The 22,094-nt window shown below is 35.5% G+C and overlaps 1 protein-coding gene across 1 annotated transcript in view; it reads right to left on the bottom strand.

Annotated features, from left to right (window-relative positions):
• Window positions 1-21,942, bottom strand: part of GABRB1 (gamma-aminobutyric acid type A receptor subunit beta1) — a 423,421-nt gene extending 401,479 nt beyond the window's left edge. Inside the window, exon 1 of the mRNA XM_082462487.1 lies at window positions 112-21,942. Within this exon, the coding sequence (XP_082318613.1) occupies window positions 112-191 (80 nt within the window). The 5' untranslated portion in view covers window positions 192-21,942. The remainder of the gene's footprint in view (window positions 1-111) is intronic.
• Window positions 21,943-22,094: the final 152 nt, after the last annotated feature.

Genomic DNA, 22,094 nt, shown 5'->3' on the forward strand with positions numbered 1-22,094 from the left:
GACATAAAAATAGACAGGCACACCTACCCCCCAGATAACGAGCTACATGATCCAGCAAGCATGTAAAAAGAAAAACACCAAGAAAAAAGACATTCAACAACCGCAGCTCACCTGTGTGCACAACAGACCATGGCAATCATCACAGGGAAAGAGAGAAGCCCCAAACTCTCTCGATTTTGTACTGTCCACATTACTAACTCTGATTAAAGAATTGTCTTTTCTGCGAAGATTCAAGGAATGCAACTTAGTCGGCGGCAGGGCAGTAATTCCCGAATGGACCTGCGCATGCGCAGGGGGTGCTCACTACCAAAAGACACCTTGTGCCTTGCAAACAATATTCCTAGTGGAACAGGCAGCAGATTTCAATCCCTTTAAAGTTCCTGTTTGTGGTGCTCCGCGTCCTCCGTGTAGTAAAAGATACCCTGCTGTTTCCTTGCTCCTGCATGTGTATACGGATCTTTCTCTGTGCACTGGAGGTTGCTATGCTCATTTCCTTTCTGCCTTCAACCTAATTTTTTTACTCAGTTCCCAGGGATATGGCTTACGCTGCCTGTGATTGGCATATTTCGTTGACAGTCACGGTGGTCTTAGAACGGGGAGTCTAGAGGCGAGGCGGTTCTCTCTGGTTGCCTGTGTGTGTGTGTGTGTGTGTGTGTGTGTGTGAGAGAGAGAGAGAGAGAGAGAGAGAGAGAGAGATGGGGGTGAGGGGGCGAAGTGAGTGGAGAGGGAGAGCCACAGAAGAAGGAAACTCAGGATGTATTTGAGGAGTCCAGGAATCAGGTCCGCTTGAGAGGAGTCTTAGCACGTCTGGCTTACTGCCGTCCTTCTCTATGGGAGGAGGAGGAAGAGGAGAGGTTCGACTTTTGCGCTCGCTCCCCTGCTCTCCCACTTTTCTTCCCTCCGCCTTTCTTGTCTCACAAAGCGAGAGAGGTGGGGTAAGCAAGCCAGAGGCAGCATCTCGGGCAGGCAATCCTTTTTCTAGAGCCATTCGCCTCAAGTCTCACTTTTCTTCTAGGTTCTAGTAAGGAAAACCTCTTTTTTTAATTGCCAGCGTGTTAGCATGTATTAATAACCCAAAACAGGACCCTGAAACACCCAGAGGGTCTGGCCTCTTTGCTATTAGATTGGGGTTCTGTAGGAGCAAGAGTTGTTTGAATTAAGTTAAATTCAGTCAATGCAATTCGGTAGAAGCGATTGAGCACATGTGAGGCGGGAGGCCCTTTGCCAGGGGTTTGTTCATCTATTTAATAGTATATATTAAATCTTTTCTATGTTCTGGGTATTTTGAGACTCAGAGATGACTTAAAAAGGGTTCCCGACCTAGAGAAATTCACAGACTGATAGGGGAGATGGACATAAATATAAGTAAATTCAATATTTCTCTAGATAGTTTATATAGTGGCAGGAGGGTTGTTACTTCTACCAGAGAGAGGCAGATATGTTTTGTGGAGCAGAAAGCTTTTTGCCAGAGCAGGGAGGGAGGGGCACTCCAGAAGGAGGGAACAGCATGTGCCAAATGACTTGAAAGAGACTGACAAACTATGAGACTTGAAAGCCTATGGTCTGCTTAGATAGCTGAACCCTGAAATACTTGAGCAGAATATAAAAGGAGGGAGGTAGCGATGGAAGGTGGTGAGTGTGCAAAGGGAAGCTGAGGCCAGACAACAAGGAAAGTTACATACTCCACTATGCAAATTTAAGCTTCTGGGAATCACTGACAGTTTTAAGTAGGGTCAGGGTCAGATTTAGGTTTTAAAATGCTCTGATAGAATAATCATGATAAAAAGGATTAACATTCATCAACTGTGGACTATTTGCTGGTTATCATGCACATTACATAGATGATCTCATTTAAACCTTATAGCAATGCAAATGTGGTAGATATTATTATGATTATTTATTATTATTATTCTCATTTTATGGATGATGATACTGAGAACAAATCAAGGTAATGTAATTCATTTAATACCAAACAGCTAATAAATGGTGGAATCAACATTTTAACCCAGAATCTATCAACCTATCTGCTCTATGCTATTAAGCATAGACCCCAAGAGGAGGAACCAGAGAGCGAAAAGAACAAGGAAGAAGAAGGGCTATCACAATAGCCTAAGCAAAAGGAACTAAAGTCAGATAATGTTTAGCATAGAGAGGAGGTGATAGACTAGTGCAAGATTTCAGAAATGTAATGGAGACATAAAATAGTTGGAAAGATCAGGACTTGGAGGCTTTTGAAAGGGGCCTAAAGAATTGTACATACATTTACACATGTGTAGACCTTGACATTCTACATATACATTAATTTCATTTTCTCATTTGAGCCTCATGACAACCTTAAACACTATGGCCATTTCTTCTGGGACCAATGTTAATCATGTTTCTTAATTTTTTTTAATGTATTCTAGGTGGCCATAAATCCCAATAATTCTTTTTTAATAACTGCCAGGATTTTATTTAGCAGTGTTTGCCAAAGGGTCAAGATTTTATTCTAGAATTAAGGAAGACTATTGGTGACTTTGCATACTTGAATTCTCATGTTTAACATGCCCCAGTTGGGATCAGTTTCACTGAATTTGGCATTTAAATTATGCCTTCCACTTATATAGAAGGATACTACAAGAAGTCATAAAATACTCATGATCACATCTGTTATTGGGATACTATTGAGGATGGAGCCCACTGTACCACTCAGTATCATATGTGTGAAGACCTCTGGGAGAAAATTTTTCCCAGACCCTAGTACTCTGCAAAGTGTTTCGTTTCCTGAATAGCTTGTATATTATGGGCAATATGAATCCTAAAATTCACTCACTTCCTTATTTTCTTTGGCCACTGTGAATCTTAGAATTACAGGTACAATTCAGCTTTAATCATTATGTAAGATCTTAATGACCTGCATATTGATATATTATATTTCTCCCTGATGCCTTAGAATTCTAAATTTAATTTTCCTTTGTCACTAATTGAAAAACAGATATGTTGCACAAATATATATAGTGTGTAAGCTGTCTTGAATAATTTTCGGAACTAAATGGGAAAAAATAAATTCAAGATAATACCGAGAAATAACTAAAAGAATTTTTAAATTTTAAACATCACAGATCCAGAAATAGTGCAGGATTTGTTATGGCTTGAAAAAGCCAACACTTATTTCCTCTGTGAAGTTGCTTGTTTTATCCCCAAACCAATCCTCTTAAATAAGACCTTCCCCCCTTCAAGAATCAATTCAATTTCCTTTTTTTTTTTTTTTTTTGTGAAAGCTGCTCCTGAGAGCCATTGGTCATCCTATTATCCTCTCCTGCTAACTCTTACTGAAACAAAAAATTATCATCCAGCTAGGATGGAAGTGTCTCAAGATCAAGAAACGTTACACATGTTACAAATATTCTTAGTGAATATCCTTACTGATAAGAATTGAGAGTAAGCAGCTTGGAATTGCTACTTTGAATTGGGATCAAACTTGAAAATGCTGGTTTCACTTTCAAGTTAGTCTTGCTTATTTATTTATTCTCGTAAATACTGAGTCCAGACAAATTATGTACAGGCTAAAGCTGGTTTTGATAAGCTATATCAGAAATACTGTGTAGCTTTAATGTAGATGGCACACTTTAAGGGCAGGATTAATAGAGATTTTGTTAAAAACGATATAATAAACATTTTTATTTACTGTTTAAGAATATAACTAAAGTTTACCTTCATTCAGTCTTGCTTCAATCAAATATATTGAGCATCTATTTTGTGCTCAGCAAGTATGAGACTCTGCAGTCATAATTAATCCATTATTACCTGTCCTCCAGTTGGCTTAAAATCGTATGTAAATGGATATATCAGGCTGGATATATGTGGAATGAAGGTGATAGTAATTGTTTGGAAGTACTACAAAGCAGCTTCCTTCCCATGAGTGAGGATGAAATGAATGCCCACCCTAGCTATCCTCCATTCCCCAGATATTGACTTCAGTATACAAAAATTAAGTATGTAATAAAATTAATGTTTCAAATTAGTGGATAAATGACAGTTTTTCCAATCAATATCAGCAAAATTATATCTTTGGAAAATAATAAATATAAATACTTTCTAACACTTTTTGCTAAACTAAGTTTCAGTTGAGTTAAAGACTTAAATGTAAAAAATTAAACCATAAAAATAATAGATAGGTACCTATAATATAATCATTCAGCATTTAGTAAATGATTATTGAACATCTTTTCTCTTGGATGTATGCTTACAAAAGGAGAAAAATTAAGAGAAAATGTTGATAGAGGTGAATATATAATTTTAAAGTTATTTTAAAAACATATACTTGAAAAGTAAAGTAATTAATCATAATACTTAAGAGGTACTTCCATTAAAGTAGGAATAATTAACATTATAATAGAGGTATGATATTGCAATGAGACAATAAACTTTTTTAAAAAAAATAGAAAGGGAAGAAATTAAACTTTCCTTATTTCCACATGGTGAGTTTGTCTAGAGAGAAAATCCGATAAAGTCTCCAAATGTATAAGAATATAGTAAGAGAGTTAAACTAACCTTCTGACATCAAAATCAAATAACGTTTAAATACATGTTAGTAGTATTTTCATACACAGCAGTTACCAAAAAAAAACAAAACCCATAATAGGAAAACTTATTCTATTACAGTAATAAAAAATATTCTAATGTATCTAGGAATAACTGAAAAAAGTTTAAGAGTTTAATAGAGAATCTGTATAACATTATTGAAGGACATAAAATAAGACTTAGATAAGTGAAAACTGTGTGGCTGGGAAGATTCAATATGATAAAGCCATCCAAAAAAAAAAAAAGACAAGAAAATCTGCAAGAAAAAAAGAGGGAGTATATGGGGGCACTTGTCTTTGAGATATCAAGACTTGTTGAGCTATTGAAATTGAAAGAGTTTATGTTTAGTTTGGGATTCATGTAGAGATAGTAAAAAAGAAAATAAACCAAATAAAGAGCATAAAAATATTCCTCTATTTTAGGAAAACTGGGAAAGAATGAGCTATTCAATAAATGCTATGGAGACAATTTATTATCCATAAAAGGGAAAAAAGTAGATTTTTACCTAATTTCATGCATGAAAATGTATTACAGGTGGATACATAATTTAAACATAAACCAAAACTTCAAAACTTTAGGAAACCTGTATAGGAAATATATTTATGATTTTGGTGTAGAGAAAGATTTAAAGATAAACGAAAGTATAAACTATGAAGGGAAAAGTTAATAGCGATAACCACATAAAAATGTAACCTTTAAATCAAAGACCCTATTAATATAGTGAAAAGTCAAGTCACACAGTGAAAGAAGGTTTCTTCAGCAAATTTAACTGCCTAAAGATTAGTATGAAGAATTTATCAAAAAGGAAAGATCTCCTACAAGTAAATAAAAGAGAAAGAAAATAAAGACAAATAGCCACTCTAAATGAGGAACTGCAAATTAAAACAATGATATGCCATTTCAAACGTATCAGATATGAACAATTTTAAAATGTCAAATATTGGTTAGAGATGCTTATATACTTTCAGGAGGCATATAAATGGATCTGAATACTTTGTAAAGCAATTTGTGCATATCTGATAAAGTCAAAGATGCACATGCCATTTGACCCAGAATTTCTACCACTAGGAACACACCATAAAGATATGCTCGTGCAGTCTAAGAATGCTGATCGCAGCGTTGCTTTCAATAGTGTAAAACTGGCAACGACCTAAATATTTATTTATCTGTTGGGAATAAATAAATAAGCTATAGTTACATAATGGAATGCAACACTCAAAATATATAAATATCTATATGCTTTTACACAGATAAATCTCAAAATAAAACATTATGCAAAACAAAACAATAAAAAGAGCTAGGTATGGAATGAAACGAGTGTGATAACATTAAGTAAAGTTTAAAATATTTAAGTGCAAAAATCAGCATATGTATTATTTTATGTGTACAGATAGAGATTTGAGGTAGGTAGATAATAGACAGATAGATAGAAAAATAGACAGAGATCTATTGTAAAAATAGACAACAATGATAGGAAGGGTACTAGGTTTTAGGATATAAAACATACTTCAACTGAATCTATAATACTTTATCCAAGAAAAAAACATGATATGTTTTGATTAATGGGTGTTATTATTCTACTCTCTCTACATTTCTAGGTATTTGAAATATTTTATAAAAACTAATTAAAACTAATAAGTGACAAACTGGGAAGATATATTTACAATTTATATTTTTAAAAATATGAAGTACCATTTTTATTCACTAGTTTGTTATTTTAAAAGGATTTAACCTCAAGCATCATGAATGCTGTAGAGAAATATAATTTCATACACTTTGCAGGCAGGATAAATTACCACAATCTATCTTAAGGATAGTTTGTAATACTAACAGCCATGCAATATGCAATTTTCTGAATCTGTGGAATTTGTATTCTGTTTAATTGATCAGGGTTTCTGATTTAACCTAATATTTTATATATATATATGGTACCTTATATGTATGATATATGATATATGTATCATATATATTATATATAAACTTAGTTATATATATATCACATTCAATTATAATATATATAATAATTACTAATATATGTATACATTGTGAAATGCTTGCCACAACCAAGTTAACATATCCATCACCTCGCATAGTTACCTTTGTGTGTATGTGTGTAATGAGAACACTTAAGATCTACTCTCTTAGCAGATTTCAAATATACAGTACAATAATTATTAACTATAATCACCATGATGTACTTTAGATTCCCAGATCGGGCTCATCTTACAACTGGTGAAAGGTTACAAACTTTCATTCATGATATATTTTTATTACAATCACTATTAGTAAGGTTTGAATTTTGGTAAGGTAGCCACACTATTTTTGAAATACATATCCGTTGTTATGCTTTCACACTTTATTTTGTAGATTAAGTACTGTATTAATTTATTAAGATTATAAAATCTGTGTAACTTTGTTATTACAGTAACTCTACTAATTAACTTAAGTAGTATTTTTATCTGTGCTAATGGAAATAGTTTCATTTCATTTTTTTGCATATGAATTTATTCTCTAAAAGTTTATTATTTTCTTATAAAAAGGTCTTCTGTTTCAGGCTATATTAATAGCCAGTTATTTAACAGACTTTTAGCTGCTAATATGAAAAATGTCTTTTTTTTTACTTTGTATTTTTCACCCTTCTTACTCATATATTATAATGTGGACTTTTGAGATTAAAACTTTATCATGTAATACAGCCAGGTACATTTTTATCTCTTTTTCATTTTACTTTTAATCATCATGCTATAACAATTTTTAAATTATTTTATCATAAATAAATTCATATTTTATTCTTTTCTTATGTTTATACTTCTTTTTAATTTCTTCTCAAATTACTATTTCCAATATTTCTACTATTTCCAGTATTTGGAGTGACTACAAGGCTATTCTCTTCTTGTTTTAAACAGAATTCTACCCAAATAAATATTAGATTTCTTGTTTAAAAATATACAATCTTATTAATAAAGTTGTTCCAAGTTATTGCTTTTATTAAAAATACTAATTTTATATGTTTTAGTAAGAATAGTTAACATTTTTATAGGCTTATTACTTACCAATTCTATTTTAAACACTTGACATTTTTAGTGTTTATAATACCTTATAAGGTAGTGATACTATAATTAGTTCTGTTTTACAGATGAAGTCACTGAGACACAGAAAGTTCATTAATATATCCAAGATCAAACAATGAAATGTTAGAGACAGAATTCAAATTTATGTAGTCTAATGACAATCTATACTCTTTACCAGTACACTATTAATTATAAAAAAATATTAACCACTATAAAATACTTTTTTAACCTCTATTGATATAATTACATGATTTTTGCAAATTCTCACATGTAATTAAGTGCATTTAGGGTTTATCCTATGGTATGAGTGATTCACATTTTTAGAACAAGCCAGAATTAGAGATATTTTTTCTTTAAGCACAACAGACCTGTGCTCCCCAAGTGGAATGTTGTAAAGAGTCACTCTGAAAACTGGAAGTGCTCGGCATGTTGTGACCTCTGGCTGACCAATGTGGACCTGTGGGTAGAAGAAAATCAAAGAGAATGACTATTCAGGTTGCTACCAAGGAGATACTGCTTTAGACAGTCATTTAAAATGTTGCCATTCATAACTCTGTTAATATGTAGAGATTTTATTGTTATTTTTTAGTAGGAACTATTTATACTTTTCATCTTATTTCATAGACTAAATTTTCAGTACCTGGAATTAACTGAAGGACAAAAGCCAGGCTATTACCCAGGTGAACAGTTTTCTATCTAAACATATAGCCTTAGGGCTCATTCATTTACTCAAAAATATTTTTAGAATTTTAAAACAAGGGTTTCCCTGGTGGTGCAGTGGTTAAGAATCCGCCTGCCAATGCAGGGGACATGGGTTCGATTCCTGGTCCAGGAAGATCCCACATGCTGCAGAGCAACTAAGCCCATGCACCACAAGTACTGAACCTGGGCTCTAGAGCCCACGAGCCACAACTACTGAGCCCGTACGCCACAGCTACTGAAGCCCCCGCGCCTACAGCCAGTGATCCACCAGAATAGAAGCCACCACAATGAGAAGCCCTCACAATGAGAAGCCCTCGCACCGCAATGAAGAGCAGCCCCTGCTCGCTGCAACTAGAGAAAGCCCGGGCGCAGCAACGAAGACCCAACATAGCCAAAACTAAATAAATTTTTTAAAAATTATAAAACAATAAAAGAAAAAACTAACAATGTAAACACATCTGAATTACTATAAATGAGAAAAGAGCACTCCATACTACCCTGTAGTGTTAAAGAATTGAAACTTTCTGCTAGACCTTGAATTCACTGAGTTAAGTGCTTGGGAGAAGTTGGGGCAGGTGGAAAACACAAGCAAAGGCTTCAGGTTACACAGTTTATGGCAATAAAGGAACTGGTGGTATTTCGGGGAGAACTGAACATTGTGGGAGGAAGAATGAAGGGAGGAAGGGGAGGAAGAACAGGAATGAGACCAGAAAAAGAAAGGAGATATGGTTGGAAAATAAAACTGTATTTTTCTGCCCCATATTAAATACACTCACCACTACTAAACGGAGATCAAAACATTACTAACATATTTTTATTTTGTTGTTATCAAAATTCTTCCAATTATTTTAAGAGGAATTTGAAGGAAAATTGGGAAAACCTAGACGTTTGGACTGATCTTAGAATGATATAGTGACAGTGTAATTTGTTAATTAAAGAATTAATCATTTTCTGAGTGAAGAAACCAAATTTACAAAACCACTCTCCCTCTTGGAGATAACATCTAAATCATCCAACATTTTAAGCAACAAAATGTTTTCTTCAGTCAAAAGTCACTTCTACTCTCTGCTAAAGCTGAATAAATATGGGATGGAATATCTGGAAGTTGCAGGGCTCCTTCACTTCCTGTAATCAGAAATGTATTAACCATGGGCATGGAATGGTTCTAATGTGGGTTTAAGAAATGAAATACTGTTTAATATGGACCCTCACATATAACTGTGGATAGATAATCAAAGGTCAGCCAATCTTTAAGGAAAATCAACATCATGAAAAAGGAATAAATTCCACAAGCAGAAAACTAAATCCTAATGGAAAGTAAGACTACTTTAAAGCAAATATAATAGCTTGAGAAAGATTTATGTATAGACAGAATACGCAATAAAATGAATAAACTGTTAAGCAAAAACAAAGATCCACAATAACAACAAAAATAAAAAACTGAGGATCTAGGCATTTGAAATGTAATTGCAAATTTTAAAAGAAAATTTGATAGATGAATGACACAACTGAAGATTTTGTTAGTGAGTCAGATAATAGAATCAAGTAATTATCAAGATTGCATTGCAAAAAGACAAAGAGTCGTTGAAAAGAGATTCAGAAGTTACATAAGGAAAGAGTAGAGGAAAAGGAGAAGAACAAATAGTAAAAGAAATAACAATGTCCCAGAAGTGACAAAAGTTACTAGTTTTATAATTGAACAAGCTCATTAAATGTTAAACAGCATTAATCAGTCATATTCTGGTATATTTTCAGAGCATCTTGGATAAATTCAAGATTGTCTTGAGAAAAACCATATTATTTTCATGGAAAAGAAAATAATTTGTCATTCTTATCGGCATATTTAGTACCAGAAATTCTTTATTTAACAAGAGAAAAACAAAGTTTATTAACCTGTGCATCTGAAATTATTATCAACAAATTTAGTAACAGAAATCAGTGAAGCAATGTTTTTAAAATTCTGAGTGAAAATGATTTTCAAGTGCTAATTCTGTACTCTCACAAACTAGCATTCAGTTGTGTTGACAATATAAAGCCATTTTTAGACATAAAAGGACTGAGAAAAGTTTGCCCCCTACAAATCCTTTTGGCAAGCATTACCTAAGGATTACTACAGCAAAACAAAACATCAATACGAAAAAGAGGAAATTAAGACAAAATTAAGTGATATGCAAATAAACCAATAAACTAAGTTATTCCTTAATTTTACAGTTAAATGCAGTGAAATTAAAAGCAATTGTTAAGCAATTATTCTGCAGCTATAGGCAAAAAGTACAGAAATTAAACATTTATGAGTTAGAGGAGGTGCCATGACGTTGACTGGTTGTGATGAACTAAGGAGGAACAGATATTTTGAATAAGCCATACTTCTCTTAAAAATTATGAATTAAAACAAACTACAATTTAATGCTTACTACGTGTCTATCACTGCTATAATTCTTTTATTAAGTCATTTATACCTAACGTCTTTAAACTCTGGCAACATTGTCTTCATTTTTCAGATTTTTTTTAAAGGAAGAACAGATTCGAAAAGCAACTTGCTGTTGGTCACACAGCTTAGGTATGACAGAGCCAGGGTTCAAGCTCACAAAGTCAAAATCTAAAGCCAGTATTATTAACTACTGTGCTACAGTGCTTCTGATGGAGAAAAGGTGGAGCATAGACAGTGAAATATCCAAAAGTTGGTGAACAGATAATGAAGAATTTCCCCAGAAGACAAGCAGTAACTAAGGTAGTAGTTGAGTAATAATGAGGGTAGGACACCTGAGATAAGACCACATATGATTGAAGATCTACACACCTGCAGAGAAGCTAAAAATACAACCATACTGTGGGCTGCCATGAATGCCTTCCACTTCCAAGTTCATCATGATACTGCTATTACTAGTGGTTTCAGCATTTCCTGTGTGCCTACATGACCCAGTATTGTGGCTGGGATTTCTGTATTCATCACTATGATATCCATTCTTACAATAAAGCCACTCAATCAAAGCTCTCTGAGGAAAAGAAGCTTTTTCTTTAATTCACCAACGCATATCCCTTATCTAGAATTTTGTCTGGCACAAAATATATATACAATAAATATTTGTTGAATGAATGGATAACTAAATTCAACAATATTTATCGAATGTCTAATATGATCCAAGTACTATTCTAAATACTGAGTATACAGCTCTGAACAAAACAGATAAAAATACACCCTTGCCATCATGGAGTTTATATTCTGGTGAAGGAAATGGACCATAAGCAAATATGTAAAGCATACTGGATATTTAGAGAGTTACAGGAGAAAAAAATTGTAAACCAGGGAATGAAAACCTGGGAAGGGATGTGTTTGCTGAAACGTTAGAAATGGTCGGCAGGGAGGACCGCATTGAAAAGATGACATTTGAGTAAAGAGCTGCAGATAGAGACAGAGTGAGGCATGTAGATGTAGTGAGGACAGCCATTTCCAACAGAGAACAGAAAGTGTAAAGGTCCTGAAGTGGAAGCGTGTCTGGTGTGTTTCAGGAGGCCAGGGTTGCTAGGGCACAGTGAGAGGCAGGAAAAGCAACCGGAGGTGAGTTAGTTACAGGATATATTCTGAGTAAGTCGGAAAGCCTGTGGAAGAATCTGATGTGGAGAATAGCACAGTCTGACTTGCTTTTTAACAAAATCACTCTAGCTACTCTGGAATGCAGACTTCTGGAGAGTAGGGGGGAAGGAGTTATATCACTAATCCAGGTGAGAAAACTATGATGGGGTGGTGGTGATGAGAAGTGGTCATATTCTAGATACATTTTGAAGCTAGAGTTAACAGAACTTGCTGACTGGATATGGTGTGTGAGGGAAAGCGAGGAATTAAGGATGGCTCCAAAATCTCTGAGCTGAGCGGATGGAAGAGTTGTCATTGTCCGAGACAGAGACTGTGTTGAGGGACAGTTTGGGAATGGGGGTTTGTGTCATAAGTCAGTTTGGGACAGGCTAAATTTCATTTATTTGGATGACTTCATGTCAAGGAAGAAGTCTTGGCTGGATGTATAAAGTTGAAAGCCATCAACATGTAGACAATATCTGTTATGGACTTAATTGTGTGCTCCCCCAACATTTTTATGTTGTGGCCCTACCCTCAATGAGACTGTATTTGGAGATAGGCCCAGTACTTTCAAGAGTAAATTAATGTTAAATGAGTTTATAAAAGTGGGAGCCTAACCTAATAGGACTGGTGTCCTTATAAGAAGAGGAAGAGACACCAGGAGTTCACACACAAAGGCCAGGTGAGGAAACAGCAAGGGGTCAGCCATCTGCAAGCCAAGGAGAGGGGCTTCAGGAGAAACTAAACTTGCAAACACCTTGATCTGGAACTTCCAGGTCCATAACCATGAAAAAATTAATTTCTGTTGTTTAAGTCACCCAGTCTGTGGTATTTTGTTATGGCAATCTTAGCAAACTAAGATGACACTTAATGCCGTGGATTGCATAATTTCACCAACATTGTGAGTATAGGTAAAAAAGGAAGAAATTCAAGGTCCCCTGGGCCTTTTCAATCTTTTGAGTTTGAGGTAGATGGAAAGGAACTAGAAAAAGAGACTAAGAAGGAACAGCAGGTAGGAAGAAAACCAGGAGAATGTGGTGTCCTGAGAGCCAAGGTAGGAAAGTATGTCAAGGAAAAAGAAATGATTAACAGTATCAGCTACTGCTAAACAACATGAGGCCACAACCAGTCTTTCATTAGTCAGATGAGAAAATGCATATTTTTTCCAAAATTAGTGAATTTTGAGGTCTGTTTCAAATTATTTTGATTCAATCTAATTAATATTTTAAAGCAAAACCAATATCAGAATGGAAAATCTTAAAATTTTCTTTTCAGAGAACATAAATTTTCCTTTTTAAAAGTTAGTGATGTATATAAATTTTATAAATTGACAGTAAAGAGCCAAAAGATGAAGAAAATTCATATTCTAAAATTGTGAATATCCAGTATTAGCACATTATTTTGTTGTGGCATTTGTTTTATTGCTAAAAACTAGAAACAATAAAAATCCAATAATTGATTACATGAAAAGTGGTTCTTTGTTAAAGAGAAAAAGGCAACTTATATTTATAACAGGAAAAATAGAAGTATGGGTAAAAAATAGGGAAAGTGGTAAGAGATTCCATTTTGAAAAAGTCAATAATTAAAATCTGAACTTAACAACAAATTAATTATTTCAGTTCTGAGAGAGAATAAGTAGTTATTCCAACCTTATTTTAACCTCTCTTTAGCAATCTATGATGAATATACACAGGGCCCTAAAGCAGTGTTAATATAACAGTGTGCAAAATTTTGGTTTAGAGTTTAGTCAGGTGCTATGCATGAAATAATCACAAAGGTATTAAGTCATCAAGAAGTTAAGTATCTTGCTAATATTCCACAGAGTTAATAGCCAAACAGAAGTCAGTGTGTATGTGTGTGCATGTGTGTGTGTCTGTGTATGTGTAAGGAATACATTATTAGATTTTAAAGTATTTTATTTTTATTTTTTGCTATTTATAGCTACTCTTTCCTATTTTATTTATTCATATTCCTTTTTGTTTCCAGTTGTTTCTTATTTATTTCTTTGTATTTAGCCCTTAGGTGGTTTCCTACAGTGGTTTTCAAAGTACAGTTCTCCTAAAAGGCATCTCATATTTCCTCAGTATTTCCCTGAAATAATACTGTATGCAGTATTCACTTAAGAAAATGTTCATTTTTTATTTTCCCAAGAGTTTGAGTAAATGCATGACTAATGCAACCACCAGCAAAGCATCATTCTTATGAAAGTATTATGGAAGGTGTGCATAATATTAAATAGTTGCCAGAGTCATGAAACTTTTCTCTGACAGTTATGTCATATTTAGAGCATGATGTCAAATACTCCTTTAGACTCATTGGATGCTAACACCAGCAGGGAAGTTAACAATCCAACCGAAAACTCTGTTCTTAAGGTGAGAAATAGTGAGATATATAGCAACTATATGATATGCAGAAGGCATCTAGTAACTTACAGGCCTAGAATTCCATTCCAGGTCATTTAACTCCAATCATCACTCTTTCCAAACATCTCATTATCCTCTCTTCAGTTAAAAAAATAGTACTAATTCTGGTGCTACTCAACCTGCTTTTAAAACAGTCTATGCTATTTATTAAGAATTAAGTTTTCTAATAATAGCAAGTTGGACATTTTAGCACTTAGTTTAACAACTGATTCTACTCTCACATCATATCGACCAAGGAACATCATTTTGTTCATTAAATTGTCTGCATAATAGAAATTTTGTCACCTAGGGGATGGTAAAGAACATTTCTGGATTTGATTTTCCTTTTTTTCAGAAAATTGTTAAGCAATTTTGTAATTCACTATGTGTCACTATGTCATTTTAGCGATCAATTCAAATGATCATGGTTTTCCAAAAATTGCTATTAAGTCATTATTAAAAGAGCTCGAACATTTTTTAAATTATTTATTTATTTATTTATTTATGGCTGTGTTGGGTCTTCGTTTCTGTGAGAGGGCTTTCTCTAGCTGTGGCAAGCAGGGGCCACTCTTCATTGCAGTGCGCGGGCCTCTCACTACCGCAGCCTCTCTTGTTGCAGAGCACAGGCTCAGTAATTGTGGCTCACGGTCTTAGTTGCTCCGCGACATGTGGGATCTTCCCAGACCAGGGCTCGAACCCGTGTCCCCTGCATTGGCAGGCAGATTCTCAACCACTGCGCCACCAGGGAAGCCCCAAAGAGCTGGAACATTTTTAATGATGTGGAAAAAATAATAGAAATAATAGGCTTGGCTTTTCACTCAATATCCAATAATATGAATTTTTATAGGGCAAAATATGAAGCATTTTAAAACAATCTTGGCTTTTTCAGCCTGGTTCATATTTTATGGAAGGCAACATGCTATATTTGGGGACATAGGGAATCACGACCCTATCTTTTGCCTATATTATTTATATTGTTTTTCCTTCATTGAACTCCTCCTCCATTACCATGTACTTGATATTTAATTAATGATGAACAGTTCTCATTTTCTGTATAAACAGCAGCAAGACTTTTACATGCTGGATTCTATCACTGCAGTGTTTTTCTGCCCATCTCGTCCTGGAGAATATCAAGATGTAATTCTCCCTAGTACTCCTCCAGCTGCTGTAGTATTTGGTTAAAACCTCTATTTGAATATTTTTGCCATAGTTTTATAGTTAGCTGGATATATTTTTTCCCTGCTAGGTTGTGTCTTCTTGGAAAAATACTGTGATAGTATATAGCAAGAAATCCTGGTATTGATACATTGTAGGAAATCAAAAATATGTCGAATAATTGAAGAATGGAATGAATAAAGAAGATAAGGAAGGGCCATATGAATGAATAGAAAAATCTTAATGAATTGTCTTGTTAATCAGAGAGAGTAAACATATTGCAAAACTAACCGATGCCTAGTCCTGGCTTGTATAGTACACTGATAAACAGCAGACAAATCTCCACAAATTAAAGCAGACAATTAATGGCAACACTTTCTAACTAATGCTCTGAAACCATTTGTTGTTGTTTTTCACAACTCAGGAGTGACTGTGACATGTCCCAAGCAATACAATGTCAAGAAGAATGTTACGGGTTCCTTTTCGGCCAAGATGATTAAATATCTAGTGTGTTTTCCTTTCTTTTCCTCTTCCTCCCGCTTCAAAGAAGCTAGAAAAACAGAAGTCTAAGATAGAGGAGCCAGAGGATGGAAAAGGCTCAGATCCCTGAGTCAGTACCTGGAGGAAATCTACTCAGAATTTAAATGAGTAAACAACATTGGACCTTACATGAGGGAGAAGTAAACTTTTAGCTTATTATGCTGTGTATTGTTTGTTATAGAAGCTAGGGTTAATTACCATGACAATGTATAAAAATGAGTAATCTCAAAAACATAATGTTAGTATAAAAAGCAAATTGCATACTATATATAAAAATATTAAAAGCATGATAAATAATGTTATTTTGTATACATATGCAATAATAATACACAAATATGCATGGAAAGAGAACTACATTTAAAGATGGAAGAACAGCTGTAGTGGAGTACTCAGGAAGTTTCAATTGTTTCTGTAGTGTTTTGACTTTATTAAACAAGTTCTGAATCAATTTTGACAAAATGTTAGAACTTAGTAGAGCTGAGTGTGAAGCGGTGGATGTTTGTTATATGATTTTTTGATGATTTTTTTCCTGTATTTTGAAATATCCAAAAATCAACTTTTAACTATTGGGAGGAGTTCAGAGAGAAGTCTATAAATCATGACGAGTTGGGGAGAAAATTTGTACATATTCATCAAGCATATAAAATAAGATTTAAGCACAAATCATAAAACCTGAAAAAAAGGATGTCTTTTCTCTTAATGGAGAAATGTATTTTACTTAGAAAGTATAAACATATGAGTTGCCCCAGAGTTGGAACAGTTTAAAAATACAAAGTGAAGCAGGGATTAGTCAAATTCAGAAATCCCAGCACAAGTTATTGGAAGACACTCAACACAGAGAAGAGGTATGCATGCCCACAACAGATCTCCCTGGGAACAGTCTGGCCCTGGCGTCTGGGACATCTCTGCTTTCCAGTCAAGCATGATCATTTGGCCCCATCTAGGACCTACTCTCACCCATTCCTGCACCTAGTTTTTAGTCCCAGGCAAGCTGCACACAATGCAGGTGTCCTTGGCTCAGCCCCACATCCGTCTTGCTGCCAGTTTTCTTAGTATTTGCTGCCCAGGCAGTTCACAGCTGGGGTGAGTGCCTATTGCAGCCCCCTCAGCCCAAGTCAGGACCACAGTTGCAGGCTTGGTATGTGTCTGCACAATCAAGCAGGAAAAGAGTACCTTGATCACATCTCTGGGTTTACTCCTGCAGCAGCAATGGATAAAATTGTGTTGGTTCACAAACTGGCCCCCTTACAAGGAGGGTAAGGAGAAGCTCAAGAAAAAGGCAGAGTGCTCCAGATTGGTAGGTGGCAGTGCTAATAAGCAAGGGAACTTACATGCGAGGCTTGTCTTGGATGCTGCAAGACGAGTAGATCTCTGCACATGACCCCCAGAATATTAAAACTTTATACAGAGGTCTTAACAGGGTTCAGTCACATATTCCATCCAAATGGTCTCAACAACCCTTTACTCTCTCAAGCCTATGTCACTGAAACAGCTCCCAGTGTGGGCACAGTGGGCAGAATGTACATTTCAAGGACAGGGAATGGGGGAGAAGCCGGGGTCAACTGGCGGTCCTGTCCTCTCCATGACCTCCTCCAACAAACTGGAAAGCCTTTGAAGTTTGCCGAAGCCGCCTGCATCTTCTTTTGGAAGCTTTCCCCACTCTTTTACATTTCCTTTCATTTGTTAGGTGCCTCAGCCACCTTTGAACTCTATTCACCAGTGAAACTGCAAATTGTCTAAAGCCCTCATTTTCACTTTGACTAAAACTTATTCACACCAATGTGTTAACTCCCTAATGTTTTAACACTTTTAAGCTTTTGACCTCTAGCTGTAGAAAGACTTTCTCTCCATCAGTGGCAATGAGTTAAAACAAAAAGTGTCAGTTTCAAAAATTGAATACTTTAGTTATTAATATAAAAATTAAATATGTTAGTTATTAATATAGCTAACACTTTGTTAGCACTCACTATGTTCCAGGCACTCTTTGAAATGTTTTAACATGTATTAACACATTTAATCCTTGTTAGAAATTCTATAAAATGTCACTATCATTATCCTTATTTTGCAAATGATGAGGACAGAAGCCCAGCGTAGTGAAGTGATGTTCCCAAGGTCAAACAGTTAACTAATGGGGGAGCCAGGATTAGAAAAGTTCAGATAATAATATTCCAGCTTTGGGGAAGAAGAAACACGAACTTTGCTACATAAAAATATAATATGGTGATGCACGATAATTTCACCACAATAAATGGTGTGAGGGAAATAAGCCAATATTTCAATTGATTAGTTAACTTATACTAACAAAATAATTTCTTCATTGCTTATCATATTTCCTTCGTTAGTATGCAAAACAATGATTGCTGTGTAATCATTAAAGGAACACTGGAGTAGGAGACAGGGAATTGATCTAGATAATTTTAAAGTTCTTTCTGCTCTAATAGTCTGTGAAAGGGTCCTGTTAGTTTTTTGGCTATATTTTATTACAGTTTGTTGCTCTGATAACATAATCAGCTGATCACATCTTACACATTTAAAAAAAAAGAAAGCCTTTGTCCCAAATGTCTACTGTTCAGTGTCTTAGTTTTGAGCCCTATTATTCAGCTGACTGTGAGCTGACTCGTGAGTCTAGATACCTGCTGAGCAGTCATTCCACTTCAGACAGGGACTCCAGTGCTGATTCAGCTCTGGAAATGATAGTGTGTATTCAGATGAGAGGCATCTGGGGTCCAGTGGAAAGGGCTAAGAATAGCCCACTTGGTAGCAGTGAGGTGGCAAAGCTTAGAAGACACTGGGAAGTGGAAATAGGCTTGGGACAGAGATGGAAAGAAAAACCCAGATAGCAGGAGAAGGACATGAACATCAGGAAGTGTAAACAACAAATTGGTCTCAGTGAAGACTAATAACAAGCATCGTAGTGAAACCTAACATCAAGAAGAGTGTGTTCACACAAATGATCAAGGCACATCCTTGTGAGGCTGAACGACAAGCAGCGTCAAATGTCCAAGTTGACATGCTGAGAGTTGTACCAGGGAAATCTATAAATAGGGGAACTCCAGCCCAGGAATCTGGAAATTATGCATAGGGGGATTCTACTCCCTGGACAAGGAGAATAGAACAGGACTCAGGTTCAAGTCTAAGCTACTAGTGAGAGATTGAGGCTCAGAAAATAAGGCAGAACTTGGGAGTAAGTTCAGAACCATATAAACTGTGTGGTAAGTTGAAGCCTGGTCCCAGAGTGTTCTGATGGAGCTGCTTACATGAATCTTGCCTCAGATATTCTTTCAAAGGGGAGATTTTCAATCTCATCAATACTTTCAGACCTAAGCACTCCTTTTTCTTCTAGTTCCTCATGTGAGAGCCCAGCAAGAGTTGATTTTTGTTGCAGCCATTATGTCAGAGGAAGGAATGTGAACCTGTTGCTTGCAGGGTTTATGGAAGAGAAATGCCAATGCACTTCCTGCTACATTGCCTTGCTACTGATGAAAGGGAGGTTGAGACAGAGTGTACCACTCATTGAGAAAGCTTCCTTGAGTATGCACCAAAGCTCAGACTAAGAATTTGGAACCGAACAGCCACAGTTATCCAGAGGTAAGCAGAAGCCTAGTTAAAGTGTCAGCAGTAGCAGCCAAATAATTCTTGGTTTATCTGCAAGGGCTTGGGCAGCCCATCCAAATGTCCTGATTTGAGAGCTACTAGGCAAATTATTTTTTTAAAAATCTTTTAAAGGACACACATCTATTTTTTAAAAAATCTACTGAATTTGGATGAAACCTACAGTATCTTAACAACTTTGGTTTTACTTTCTTTCTGGTCCATCCTGGAGACCACCCATCCTCTCTTATATCAACCTGTCTCTGTCAATACATGATGTTTTTAATTCACTTGTTCTTATCCAGTGGACCAACCCTGAAACCCTCTAACTTAAATCACCTCAACCAATTAACTTCCATTTCCACAATCAAATTACAGAGCACAATTAGTGACAATCCATAATTATGTGGATTGGTATGCTTACTGGCATATGACCTCTGACATAACCTGGACCCTCAGGGCCACTCATTTTATATGCCTCTTGTTAATCTTAGTAGATGGTGTTGATTAATAGTGTTGAGTACATTAGCTTTAGGTGTTATTCCTTAAAATTATATAAATAAACCGTAGAGTAAGTACATTATATTAATGGTATTTTTTAAAGTCCTGCTATAAGGAAAAATATTTTATTTTTTCCCAAATGATAGTCCATATCAGAAGTTTAAAAGTTTCCATTCTATTTGTTCTAACATAAGCTTTCTACTCATCTCTTTGTACAATCTCATCTACTCACATGGCTTTATTTACCACTTAAAATCTCCAACGTGTATTTTAGGTTCAAAACACTGTTCTGAACTTAAGTGGCGATTGGATCCCCTTGGATGTCTTGTAGTTGTTATCTCCAGTTTCCTGCCCTCCCACCTCCTGTGTTCTGTATTAAGCAGCACACCCCAGCATTAACCAAAACAAGAATCTGGGAGTCATTTCTTGTCACCAACACATGCTAACAGTGCCTATCCTGCCACCTAATATTTCTCTAATCTTTCCACTTATTTCCATCCTCAATTCCCATGCCACTGTTCTAGTTCAGAAAACCAGCCTCATCTATAATATTGCAAGCACCCCCTAATTGGCCTCCTTGCCTCTAGAGTTTCCTCACTCCACACCATTCTTCACCCAGGCTAACTCTCCTCACCTCCCATCACCATAGTCACAACCAGAATGACCTTTCATAATGCAAATTTGATTATATCAATCCCGAGATAAATATCCTTTAATGCTTTCCCAATGCTGTTAGGATATGAACACCTTAGGACAGCTTAAGCCTTCCCATGACCTGGATCCTACCCATCTCTCTGGCTTCTTGTTCCATCTCCCTCAATTTTTCTCCTTTCTCTAGAAGGAGTTTCTTGTTATCTATTTGTTATTAACTTCTAGCATAACTTTACAACGGTCAAAGAGTACAGTTGGTATGATTTCAGTCCCTTGACATTTGTTTTGATTTGCTTTAAACCCCAGCATGTGGTCACTTGGGGCAATGTCCCATGTCATTTGAAAAGAATACATACTTTGCAGTTGTTAGGTGGAGCAGTCCCCTATGTTTATACGGTCCAGTTTGTTAACTGTGCTGTTAAAATCATCTATATGTTTACTACGTATGTTGTCTGTTTGTTCCATTATTTTTCAAGAGAAGTATGTTAAAAACTCCCACTATAATTGGATCTTAATTTTGTCAATATTTCCTATAGTGTTTTTTAAGGCTATAAATTGAAGTGCAAACAAATTCAGAATTATTATATCATTCTGGTGTATATATGTCTTTTTCAATATGAAGCATCCACCTTTTTCTCTAATGATGATCCTTGGAGATTGTTTCCTTTATCTGATACTATGACATGTGAAAACATGGGGGTATACTTTACCTAAAAATTATTTGTGTTCTTACTTTTTAAAAAATTTATTTATTTTATTTATTTATTTTTGGCTGTGTTGGGAATTCATTGCTGCACACAGGGCTTCTCTAGCTGCAGCGAGCAGGGGCTACTCTTCGTTGCGGTGCACGGGCTTCTCATTGCACTGTCTCCTCTTGTTGCAGAGCACGGGCTATAGGCAAGCGGGCTTCAGTAGTTGTGGCGTGTGGGCTCAGTAGTTGTGGCTCGCGGGCTCTAGAGCGCAGGCTCAGTAGTTGTGGCACAAGGGCTTAGTTGCTCCACGGCATGTGGGATCTTCCCAGACCAGGGCTCAAACCCATGTCCCCTGCACTGGCAGGTGGATTCTTAACCACTGCGCCACCAGGGAAGCCCTGTGTTCTTACTTTTAAAGTTAGTCTTTTTTAAGTGACATACACTTAAGCTTTATTTTTGCTATTCAGTCTGGCAACCTTTGTCTTTTAATTGCAATATTTACTTTTAAATTTAATGTAACTATTGGAATATTGGGTTTAAATCCATCATCTTACTACCTTTTCTATTTGTCCCACTTATTCTGTTTCTGCTTGGATTCACATATTGCAATATTTTGTGTTACAAGCAAAGTCAAATATGTTGAAAACAACAT

Source organism: Balaenoptera physalus (assembly GCF_965194825.1).
Source record: "Balaenoptera physalus genome assembly, chromosome: 5".
NCBI lineage: Eukaryota > Metazoa > Chordata > Mammalia > Artiodactyla > Balaenopteridae > Balaenoptera > Balaenoptera physalus.